The sequence below is a fragment of the Drosophila rhopaloa genome, unplaced genomic scaffold, assembly GCF_018152115.1.
Source record: "Drosophila rhopaloa isolate 14029-0021.01 unplaced genomic scaffold, ASM1815211v1 contig_3, whole genome shotgun sequence".
NCBI lineage: Eukaryota > Metazoa > Arthropoda > Insecta > Diptera > Drosophilidae > Drosophila > Drosophila rhopaloa.
In genome coordinates, this window is record NW_025335123.1 from 12,649,047 (window position 1) to 12,661,560 (window position 12,514).

Here is a 12,514-nt window from a genome sequence, read left to right on the forward strand (position 1 = left end):
TAGGTGATTCCCCAACTGGGTGTCGCGGCAAGTACCTAAAAAAAGAAATCAGAAGGGCCACAAACTGTTAAGGGAAGCTGGGTTGGGACTATATATATGCTATAAACATATATGTATAAAGCCCCTCCAGGTTGGCAAATTATAGTTGAGATGCAGAGAATATAAAAAATCTAAAATGTTAATTCTCTAATTAATATTTTAATTATTTTCTCATTTCGTGGTTGATATAATGAACTTTTCGATAAAATTGGTTATAAAGTTTAATGCAAGTTTAAAGTCACTGAATTCTCAATATTAATAGAAACCGAAAACAAAACAAAATGTAAAACTAAAGTAACAATATTGGTGAACTTTTCGTATGCAAAAAGCATTACTAGTTCAAACACAATCAATCGATTAAATATTTGTATGTCGAAAAAAGCACTTTGTCACCTCGAATTTGCTCAGTACCTTGCACTTGAACCTCGGCCACGCCCTCTTTCCGCCCCCGGAAGGTCGGAAAAAACTTAACCATTCAAACAGCATTGAGCATAATTTTTCATTCTGGGTCGTTGGCTGAACTCACTTCGCATTTTGGACGCTGCGGCTTTCATTTTATTATCTGCAGCAGAGCAGACAAAACCCCCTTTTTTTTCGACCGCAAACATAATTTTTCTTGCTTCTAATGCCAGATAAATGCAGACAAGAAGTAAAATACACGCGGCCACTGGCAAAAAAAAAAAAACAAGTGGAAAAAATAGTCAAAAAAGAAGGGGAAAAACCAAAAGCCAAGAAAACGAAAACGAAGCTGGCAAAAAGTTCTTTAACCCCGCAGCACAGCAGCCATCATATTATTTTCAACATTTATTCGCCATGCGTAAATAAAAAAAGAAATATATACATATATATATATGTATATGTATATAGGAGGGGGTCGGATTTTTTGTGCAATTTTCAAAGGCAAAAGTGGTAAAGTAAAATGGAAAATGGCTTTTCCGAGCCGCCCTCCCATTTTCCACCCACTGTACCAATAATAAATGCAAAACTGCAGCGGGCAAGGAGAATTGCATTTTAGGTAAACATAGAGCCCGGCAAAGGAGCTGCTGTGGGATTTGGGAAAGTGTGAGGGAAATCTGGGTGGAAAAGTGGGTGGAAAACTGGGCGGGTGGGGCTGGAAAGCAGCGGGTTAAATGGGAAGGGGGGGCACTGCGGGGTTAAGGCGTGTCCTGGCGCTTGTCCAATTGACGTAAATCGTGCACAAGTTTTGGCAGCCAAAATGACTGCGGCTAAAGCTGGAGACGAGACAGCCAGAAAGAGAGGGCCAGAGACCGAGGGAGCGAGACGGGTAGACGGCGGCAGAAAGAGAGGGAGGGAAAGGCCAAGAGGTCAGCAAACTTGGTGGCCCACAGGCAGCCTCAGCACATTGATGTTTGATAGCACAGTTCTCACTAAACATAGAAAATGTGTAAAACTTGCACCGAAAATGTGTTCATTTAATGTTATTTCAATCCAAGAAAAAAATCATTTTCAATTTTATTCACTGAAAATGGAATTTGAATTGAAATTATTAAAAATAAATCACTGATATCCGCATATTTATTAGTGTATTTTGTTATTTAAAAATATCACATCTGGTAATGAAAACAACTTCATTTTCCATTGATTTGAAAATGAAATTTTGTTCAAGACAGATTTGATCCTGGAACCTAATTTCGGAACGAGTTTTCTAAAGGCCCCTAAATTCAGTAAAGCAACCACATCCTTTGCTTTCCCGCCATGGATCAGCCGACGACCAAGGCATCGACAATCGATCCTGAGACGGAGGCGCGGACCTCCAGAAAGGCTGCCACGACGACAACCAGGACGATTCCTGGGACGCTGCCGCTGGAGACGGACTCCGGATTCAGTTCGGCGGATAGTAGCGACTCCGTGCACCATGCACCGGCCACGCCCTGCCTGCTCCGCCTCCGATTGGCACATCAGGAGCCGGCGGAGCGGCGCGTCGGCTTCCATGCCGGCGTTATCGATAACGAGCACATGAATCGGCGCAAATCGAAGTGCTGCTGCATCTATCGCAAGCCGCATCCTTTCGGCGAGAGTTCGTCCTCCACGGACGACGAGTGCGAGCACTGTTTCGGGCATCCCGAGGTGAAGGCCCGCAATCGCCTGGAAAAGCAGCGGAAGAAAAGACAGCAGACCTGCTCCTGCTGCTGCTGCTGCGCCAATCATCGCCATCACCAGGACAATCGGAATAATCGACTGCCTATCGAGGAGATCGCTGGGGACAATCGGAACAATCGACTGCCTATCGAGGAGATCGCTGGGGAAAGGGACGATAACCAGGCGAAGGAGGAGCAAAAATCGGTGATCAACGAACCAAATGGGGAGGAGTTCAAAAAGGAGTAGAAAGCCGTATCAATTGGCAGCCCTTCATTCTCCAATTTTCCATAGTGTCCTTTCGCCGATTTATGAATGTGAAGCCAACAAAAAAATACAAAATTATGTTTTATCATTACCAGAAAGAAAAACTTAATTAAGGGTGGATTATGGGCTTTGGAATATATTTTTCCATTGATTAACCATAATAGATTATGATAAATATAAAATTATATAAAAAGCTTCGTTAGAGAGAATTGAAGAGTTCATATTTTAGGGAATATCAGTATTTTACATATATGTTAAAAACAAAAGGGATTCAAGTCAGGAAGTACTCTTTTCTGCAGATCTTTATGGACTTACTAATTTAATTTTTTTTCACCACATCTTTCAGTGTTCCTCTAGCAGTTTTCGAAGGCAAAGAAAAGCCGAAGAAAACCCGCTTAGGAAATGCTATCCTGTTCCTGTCACTCAACGGGCAGAAAACCGCAAAAAACTGTCACACGCCCCGCCCACTTTAGCAGTCACGCCTACGTCTGCATAGGGAGAAGGGGGTGATGTGTTTTCCAGGGATGGGGGGGGGCTTCAACATGTTTACGCCCCAGAATCTCTCTGCCTCCCAGAGAACCTCCATCGTGGGTCTATTGATTGATTATGCGAACTGTCTGCGCGAACTTGTAACTAGATTAATGAACTTTTTGCCGTGGATGCAGTGCATCACAGATGCTTGTGGAAAACCCCCTTTGAAAAACTACCTCCCAAAACCCACCGAGTGCAAAACCCCGTTGACAGCCCCGCTCTATTTCAACTCCGTCCCTGTGTTAAGTGGGAAAAATTTAAGTTGCCAGCGAAGCGAATGTGGAACTCCATGAAGCGGGCGGAAAATGGAAAATGGGAAATGGAATGCCTGCTGTGCTGATGGCTTTGTGGTTGTCGCCCTGTCATCCTAATCCCTAATTCCAGATGCGTTTGCCACTCCAGCTTAAATTGAAATATCAGATGCAGATCCCTCTGGGTAATTTAAAAATTCAATTTTCAACTACATGTTAAATAGCAACGAGTTAATGTTAAGTAATTATCAAACAAACTTAATGTATTCGGGGGCTAGAAAAGAAAATTACCTATTTTAATCCATTACAAAATAATATTTAAAACTTATTATCAGGCTTGGAATTATATTACTTTAATGTGCATGGTTATAAATAATAAATATTTATTTATTTTATTTTTTTCATAAACATTAATTAACATATATTTATTTACTGGAGGCTTATATTTTTTAAGGATTTTTTGGCTGTTAAATGTTTTCTTACTGTCATAAAATTATTGTGTGTGAGAAAAAAATTAAAATGATTAATATGGGCAAAATTTAATGTTCAAATTTTATTGATCTTGTGTGTGATATTCGTTGTTCATTCAATTAATATTTTCAATGTTACCCAAACATCTTTCTTTCCCTTGACGGCAATAATTTCCCAAATAGTTTTGGCAATTTTACCTTATTTAATTTATAGTAGCAATTTCTGTTCTTATTACGCTTTTGTTTGGTTCAGTTCCTCGTCTAGTTTCAATTCCCTGTTTAATCCGAGGGAATTTTCAGTTGCCAAATGAAGCTGTGGCTGTGTGGGGGGGTGGGGAAATCGGGCTGCAGGCCCCAAAAAAGGGGGTTATGCAATCCCAGGCACATGGCATGACACAAATTTTGTGGGAAGAAAAATATTTAAAAAAAAACAAAAAAAGAACTCACGTACAAAAAAATGGAGCGAAATATTTCTGTTTTGGTTTTTGCGCTCCTTCTGCCAAACTTTGAACCCTTATGTGTGTCGTTGTGTTTCTGTATGAGTGTGTGTGTGTGGCATTAAGCCACAACTCAATATGTGCAGCAGTGTTAGTGGGTATCTGTGTGAGCCAGTCGCGTTAGTCGTTTTTTATGAGGTCTCTTGGCGCTTGATTCCGCGGCCCCAAACCGCATTTGAAGTGCCTCCGCAGCAAAGGGAAAAAATATATCATATATATATATAGCATATATATATATGATATATATATACGGTTTGCATAACTCACACATGTGCGACCATATCCCTATATATTCCATAAAGCTCTAGCCTTTTTAACTTGGTCAATGGGTCGCCGTCAACGAAGCTGAATGTTTCCTCTTTTCACATTATTTATTTTTCCTCTTTTTTTGTGCTGCGCTGTGCTCTTTTCTCAGCCTTTTCAGTTTTAGGCAGGACGCAGCGGAAAAGGACGAAGGATCTGTGCCAGGCAAATTATTCCTTCTTCTTCAATGATTAAGTTGATGAGGCCGCGAACGACATCAAAAAGTGGTCGCTTTGAACATGACACAAATTCATGGCATAAAAGAGAACAAATTATAGAGTCATATATCCACTGCATTTGATCAAAACAAAAAGAAAATCGCTTTATATTTAGATTTTAAATAGATTTTGTCTTAAATAACTTCGTTGAGTTTATCTTCTGTCCTTCTTAAGTTAAACTATTCAAAGGACGATGTTCTTCAATGTTTTTAATTATTAATAAATAAAATAAACTAAAATCTCTATATTAATTTATTAACTCTTAAGTTCTTAAGTGGAAGGATTTAAAAAATGGGTTAGAAGATTATCCCCTTGCCACCGAAGAACAAGAAGTAAATGCCCCAAAACACTGCTCTGATTTCATTCACTAATTGCCATTAAAATTAAGCTGGCCCCGAAGCCAGCTCAGAGGTCGGAAAATGGGGAAATGATGGCCAACACCTTGTCTCTGTTGGCCATAATCCCCAAATAGCTTTGAGGTTGGCAATAAACAATTTGCGAGCAATTCCACAAAAATATTGTGGTCAAATGTAGGAGAATGTAGAAAATGTGCCACAAGCCAAAGGGACCAGAAACTCAAAAGTCTCGGAAAATGAACCACAATTAAAGGGGGTGGGGTGGTGGTGTTCTTTTTTTTTTTCGGGGGAAGTGGAATCTGTTTTTGGGGCTCGCTTTTCCACCCGCATTTTCCACCGCTTTTCCTTGACCAGATACAAATAATGAGGCAGACCACAACAATTACAGCAAACAAACAAACGGAGCGCAGCAAAAAAAATTTATCTGGAAAAAATAAAAAAGCAATTGGGGCAAAGGAAAGCTGGGAAAACAGGGAAAACGCTTTATGCACGGCTGTGTGTGTGTGTGTGTGTGTGTGTTTGTGCCAAAGTGAATAATTTCTTTTTAATTTCCACTTAAGTGACTTTTAAATGCTTCACACACAAAAACGAAGGGGGAACTCGGCGAGGGGGGAAAAAGCAAAGAAGTCAAGGTGGGTCGGAAAATCGTGGAGGGCGGGAAAAGGGGAAAAGGCGGGAGAAGTGGGAAAAAGCCAGCCAGACGACACGTCACTTTGACGCCCTCTGGTGTTGAAAATTGGCAGGCAAAAGCGATGTTCGGGAAGGGGCTGGTTAAGGGGGCGTGGCAGGTGTGGAAAGGCGTCTGACCCTCTGCTTGATTTTTCCCCAAGTCACTTTTCCCACTCAGGTTTTTCCACGCCTTCGTGGTGATTCTTTTGCAAGTTAATTTTTAATTAATACCCACCAATTAACATGATTATTTTGTTGCACACAATTATTTTTTTAACCATTTCTTTTTATTTTATTATTCCCTTATTGTTTAATTAATAAGTGTCTAATATCATTTTCATTTATCCTCGATTTTTTTGTTAGATAAACATATTCATGATCATTTCTTTTTTATAAATTGAAGGACTAAGTAACCGATTGCCATCTCATTCAATTCACTTCACTTGCTTTTATTCCAATTTTACTTCCGAAATGAAATATGTCTCTTTTTGTGGCCACCTTGTTGAAATTCTTATTTAAATGCAATTATAACCTATCAGCTTGCAAATATTCCGGAGCTTTGTCTCTGACATATTTATTGATATTCTTTGTTCAAAGCTCTTCATCGTATAATTTGTCTTCCTCACGCTTTCCATATTTTAAGGTACCCTCTTATTTCTCCATGCCGTTTATGTAATTGACTTCATTGCCAACAATCGATTCAAGTACAAAAGCAGTCTTCGTTCTTTGTCCCCCATCACTTGGGCTTTCTTACGACTTTTTTCCCTTGTTATTTATGGCTCACAATTTGAAGGCTTTTGAGCAATTTTTGAGTATCGCAATGAATCCCACTTGAGAACACAAAAAAAAATTCGTGAATGTGATATGCAAATGGGGTCGAAAGTGGTGGCGGTGGAGGGGGGTTTACATTGACAGCTGAGTCAGCAGCAAAAACAACAATTGAAAAGCGTCGAAAATGCTGCATAAACGGTAAAATGATGAGCGGAAAAATCTGGGGGGAAATTGAAAGAGGGGTAAACAATAATGTTGAGTTTACTTATTAATTGTTTGACAATATACTGTACTTAAAAATACATGTAAATTACAATCTGAATAAAGAAAAGGTTTTATATACAAAGGCTTGGTATTATAATATTTTTGTATTTATTACTTAACCCCAAAAATATGTTTTTAAAATCTTTGGAATATGATACACAATATATATCAAACTTAATTTTTCAAGCTTAAAATTCATACTTTTTTGATGAAAAACCCCCAATTGCCAGAGAATTCTTTGCGTACCACAAACTCCAAATTACGTATACGCCGCGTGCATCAAAGGGGCCAAACAAAGGCAGCCGTTGAGGGCAAACCGTAAACATAAATAAATAATAATAAACAACAATAAAAATTGACTCCTCCTGGCAATTCGCCTCTGCCACTTTGACCAACACAAATCATGGAAGCAAATCATGCGAAGCACCAAAAGCACACACACTCAGAGTTCGGAGTCACTGGGGTCGGAGGTCATTTTAACGCTGATGTCTATGACATTATCAGTAGAATTTATTAAATGACAGACACATAAATATATAATATATTGGGCCATAAATATGTGGGCAGGCAGGAGAGGGCCCTAGAACTGGAATTGCGATAAAAATCGACTAGCAAAATACCGTGGAATAGTGAATATGCAAGGCGTATAAATAATGTACCTAACTCCACTTATTATGCCCACAGACATTGACAATAAATAAATTACTTTGTGCAGGGTAGTTGAAAAAAACAAAAAAAAAAGAGCCAACCAGACGAGAACAGCAAAAAAACAAAATACATAAAAACGAATTACAATATTTTAATTTGATGTTATTATTATCGCGCACACATGCTACACATTCCCCCTCTCCTGCATTATTATATACATTTTTTTCTTGATATTTTATTTATTTTCTAATGGTTTTTGGGGTGTGCGAATATAATGGCAGTGGGTCCACCGCACACACATGTATTTTTGTCGAGGGTGTGGCTCTACAAGCGAAATTATTGACATCTAAATTAGCAGAATTTGGGGTCTCCGGTTTTCCTTTTTTCTATTTGGGTGCTTCATTTTCGCTTAATTTCTGTTTCATTCTGTTTGATGTTAATGCCCAGATTGGAAGTGTTGCTTAAATGCAAATAAATCTTAATTTAACGCAAACATGGCGTGAATTGGCTTTTAAACTCTTCGGAATTTATTTTTGGTCTTATTTATATTTCACTCACTGCCACGCTTTTATTATTTGCTTTTAATACAGGAATTACAGTCTTTATTTTATTGTGTTTGGTCTTAAATTTATTTCGTGTAAATTTATGCTCTGAAAATTCAAGCATGATTGTTTTTATTTTAAAAATGTTTTTATACTTTAAGCTTTATAATTTTTTAAGGTTACTGAATACAATTTAAGTAAAATCGAGGGAATTTTATTCACAGTAATATTATATACTTTAATTCGTGTTGTTGAAAACTTGATGTGTAGTTTACTTGATTTAATTTAGATATATAATATATTATTTGAATGATACTTTTATAAATTAATATTTGGTACTTTTAAATCTTTTTTATATTTGAATATTATTAGGAATATTTCATGTTTTAAGTTAACAATTGTATTACTTTTTAACTATATTCGTGGCAATGTTTTCGCGAGCCCTGAAAAATGATGCCAAATTCATTGTGCCACGCCCATGTCGCCCCCTTTTCACTGTGTGTGTGTGTGTGTGGGAGGGGGGGAGAGGGTGCGCTTATGTCTTTGTTTGCTACGTGGCCTGCTTTGCCCCGCCCCCTTTTCACCTCCGCCCCTGCTCACTCCTTACAATCAGTTACAGTCTCAGCTGTCAATAGATTGTTGACATTTTTTTCTTTATACTTTCGCTTCGGCGAAAGAGACGGCACTACGGGCGGCAGAAAGAGAGGGGCAAAGTGTTGTTTGGGCCATGTTTTGTTGGTCGTTTCAGCTTTTTTTTTGTTTACTGCTTAAATCTGCCAATTTACTCGTTTACGTTTAGGCTTTATGCCGGCGTGTGAGTGGGAGTGTGAGTGGGAGTGTGTTTGTGAACTGGGCGGAAAAGCGGGCACATGTGTACGGAAAATTAATATCTGTGTCATTTTTTGGGTTAATAAGGCCAAATTGAGTATATGTGCGAGACACACTTAATTATCATCATATTTATGGCCGTCACGGGGACGACACTTTTGGGTCCTGCCTCATGTCCTGCCCACATTTCCCACGCTTTTTCTTGCCGTTTTTCTGCCTTGTTTTTTATACCCGTTTATTATGATTACGGGTAATTATATCTAATTTCTAATAGGGCAAACTGTTATCGGAGAAACCAGCTCCAGGCCCCGTACAGTCCGTTTCGGATGTGCAAAACTGGCTAGAAAATTTTTTAGTAAACTTCAGTACCATTACCTTAGTGCTCAAGTTTATAAATGTAGATTTGTCAATACTCCTTGGATATTAAAACAAAAAGGCTATACAAATTACTAAAGCAAATACGATTAAAATAAATTAAAAAGGAGATTTATTTTAATATACCTTTGAATATAAATTTGTAATACAGCAATAGTATACAAACTTCAGTTTGTTATAATGCCATCTTCATATTAAAAGATTATATTAAAATTGATAAATATAAAGCTAATTTTTTTTACATTCTTGACTTATAATTCTTAGCTTTTCCCGAATTTTTTGAATTGCTTAATTTAAGAAACTAAAGCACTCTTTAAAAGTCATTCTATCCCCGTAAAAATTGTTTCTTAGTTTTTCCTCTGCTTTTCTGAGACTCACTGTCCATTTCCTGGTGTCGATGATAAAGTGGATTAAAGGCAATTTAGTATTCGTCGGAAAATGACTATTGAGAAGCCATCGACAGATGTCTGTCGTCGTCTGCCAGGCTTTATACTTCTATATGTACATATATACCCCTCCATATATCCGCCGATGTCTCAGGTCAGTGCGAGCGTCTAATCTCCCGGCTGACTGTCTAATCTCATTTGATGATGACTCGACTTGACTCCACTTGATTCGATTCCATTCGACTCAATGCGACTTGACTTTTTCTGGCATTTCCCCCCGCAATTTCCCGGGGAAAAGCCGGTCTTAATCAATCATTGGCCCTCCGTCTTTTGCGCCCTTCGTTCGCTTTCTGAACTTATCTATTCGGTTTCAATTAATTTTCCAGCTTTTATGCCAGCTGCATTGGCCACAAAATTTGTTTGGCCAAAAGTTAGGGGTTTGATTGGGGAATCCCTGAACTTTGAACTGGCCGAAAACCAAGGCAATTGAAACTTTGTCAAGTGTTTTGGGCAAAAGTTTTGGAAGTTACCTGAAAAGTATGTTCGAGGAAATTTGATTCGATTAGAAGGAATTTTTACTCCCAATCTTCAATCTGCTTTAAATTTTTCTTATTATTTGTGTGTGTGTGTTTGTGTGTTTTTGAACCTTTTTTGAACAATATTTTGCGGAGAAAAGTTTTTCCATACCTATTCTTATGACGGGCACACAGGTGCAGGCAGAAAGTAAAACAACAGAGGCAGCAGACTCAGAATTTACATAAAAAAGTTTGTCATGCCCGAGGAAAAGCGGAGAAAAGCGGGGAAAAGCCAACCCATGCATGTTTTTGTGTATATTAAAAATGAAAATGCTGCAAACGCTTGAGCGTCAGGAAAAGCCCCGTCTCCGGGTTCAACGCTTCTGTCTGGGCTTTTCCATTTTCCCTTCAGGTGCGCATTTATATATGCATGATCATGTCTGGATTAGCTTAATGAAAGCAAAGGCTCCGGCGAACAACAGCTGATGGAAAGGCCGGGAAAGCTGGGAAAGCTAGCAAAATGTTAACAGTCAGTGCCAAGAAAACGCTGTCACGAAAAGCGCTAAGATGCTGACAATGTACGCTTTTCCTCGGGTGTTTTGCGGGCGGAATTGTTAAAATATACCCTATAGTAGAGTTCAATAACTCAAGCAATTTTCCTATTCCTCTTGAAGTTTTAAAAAATATGATCTTAAATGGAAATTAATGTGTTTTAAATGAACAAAACTAATAATTCGTGAACTAGTAGTTAATTTTAATTTAATAACTTGAAAAAAACTGGGGCCCTAAATGTGTAATGTTATAAACAATAAGTTGTTTCTTTATATTTTGTATTAAAATGGTTACCTTAAGGTGCATGTTATTTCAAAACAATTTTTGCTAATTTCAAAATAATATTTTACAAGTTTAGTGAATATTGTAATAAAGGTCTTCCATTGTCTCTTTGAATTTTCTGAATCATATTTTTTGACTTATTTTAAAAGTCCACACTTTGATTATTAAACCACAAGCAGTAAATGTGGATTCACTTATGTAAAGGGCACTTGAAAGTCGACTTTAACTGCGTGTCCTTTTACAACATGTGCTTACATGTGTGTAAGCGCATTTTCCAACGTGTTGGGGGCTCTGACATGCTGACGGCAACATGCAACACAAGCCACCGGGAGCAGCAGCAACACCAGCAACACGGCAGCAACACAGACGTGCACGGCAGCAACTACAAAAGGGAAAACGAGGAAAACGAGGAAAACCCTAGCCACCAGCCATGAAAATCCTTCAGAGTCGCGTCGAAACATCCGCGTGACGACGTCATCGCCATCGTCCTTGTCTTCTGTTGTTGTTGTTGTTGCTGTTGCAGTTGCAGTTGCTAGTGCTGCTATTGTTGTTGCTAGTGTTGCTATTGTTGCTGCCGCTGGCAGACATTGCTGCAAAGATTTACGGAAAGTTTACAGCAGCCTCAGACATTTGTTGTGGCTTTTATAAATTGTGTCTGTGCGTGGGTGCCAAGGTGTCCTTTCGAGGGCGTTCGCAGCTGCAGGAGGGGGCGTGGCATGGCACGGCTGTCTTTGTTGCATTGCAGCAGTGGCAACATCAGCGGCACAGTAGCAACACGGAACACGTTAAGCGCATTGCCATTTGTGCCACATCACGGCGAAAGGTGGGGAGAATCATGGGAATCCCCGCAGCTGGCAGAAGTTGTTCAATTCAGCAAACAAAACACAGCAAAGAATATATAAAAAGTAGATATATATATGTATATATATGTAAGGGCGAAAATAAAACACGAAAAATTGACTGCTTTTGTCCAACCGAATGGCTTTAGCTGGATTTATCGGCATGGCAAAAGGTGAATTCGATTGATTGCCCGATAAAGATGAACGATGATTTGCGCTATTATTATAAACAAAAATAAATGGAATCTGTCATTCAGTTAATTCTTCAATTAATCAGCAAATGAGGGGAGATTACTTATAAAATATTGGCCTTATATCATTTGAACGATTAATATCCCCAACTTGAATTCTTTCAATAAACACAAATGCAATTGTTATTTCTAATAGGTTAAAACATATAGTTCTTAAAATTATATACACAATATTAGTAAGCATGACAACTAAACATGTCATTACATGTATCTTTTTTTTAGTAAAGTCAAGTATGTGTATATCTATAGCAATTCACGATCCATCCATCAGCTATCCATTTTTCACAATTATCGATTATGGTTATTAATCATTCCCTTTCAGTGCGATTCGATGCACCTTTGTCGACTCATTCAATGCTGAATCCTTCGGCTTAAGCGCTTTCAGCTTGTTAAATGCGTTGCTGGCAAATTGCATTCCCCATTTCCCTGCCATTTCCACAATTTTCCACCCACATTTTCTGCCCAATTCCTGACAGGACACAGATGTTGCCGCGTTGGTGCGAGAGAGATGGATAGCTTCACTCGCGTTGTAATTAACATTAATTTCGTATAAACTTTGGCAC

The 12,514-nt window shown here is 38.6% G+C and overlaps 2 protein-coding genes across 4 annotated transcripts in view; both read left to right on the plus strand.

The window, feature by feature from the left end:
* The window catches only part of LOC108049843 (innexin shaking-B), a 161,840-nt gene that overhangs the window by 46,876 nt on the left and 102,450 nt on the right, over positions 1-12,514 (plus strand). The window lies entirely within an intron of this gene.
* Positions 1,589-2,494, plus strand: LOC108049847 (type 1 phosphatases regulator YPI1). The gene has a single exon (XM_017131187.2). The coding sequence runs from the start codon at positions 1,756-1,758 to the stop codon at positions 2,383-2,385; it is 630 nt and encodes a 209-aa protein (XP_016986676.1). The 5' UTR covers positions 1,589-1,755; the 3' UTR covers positions 2,386-2,494.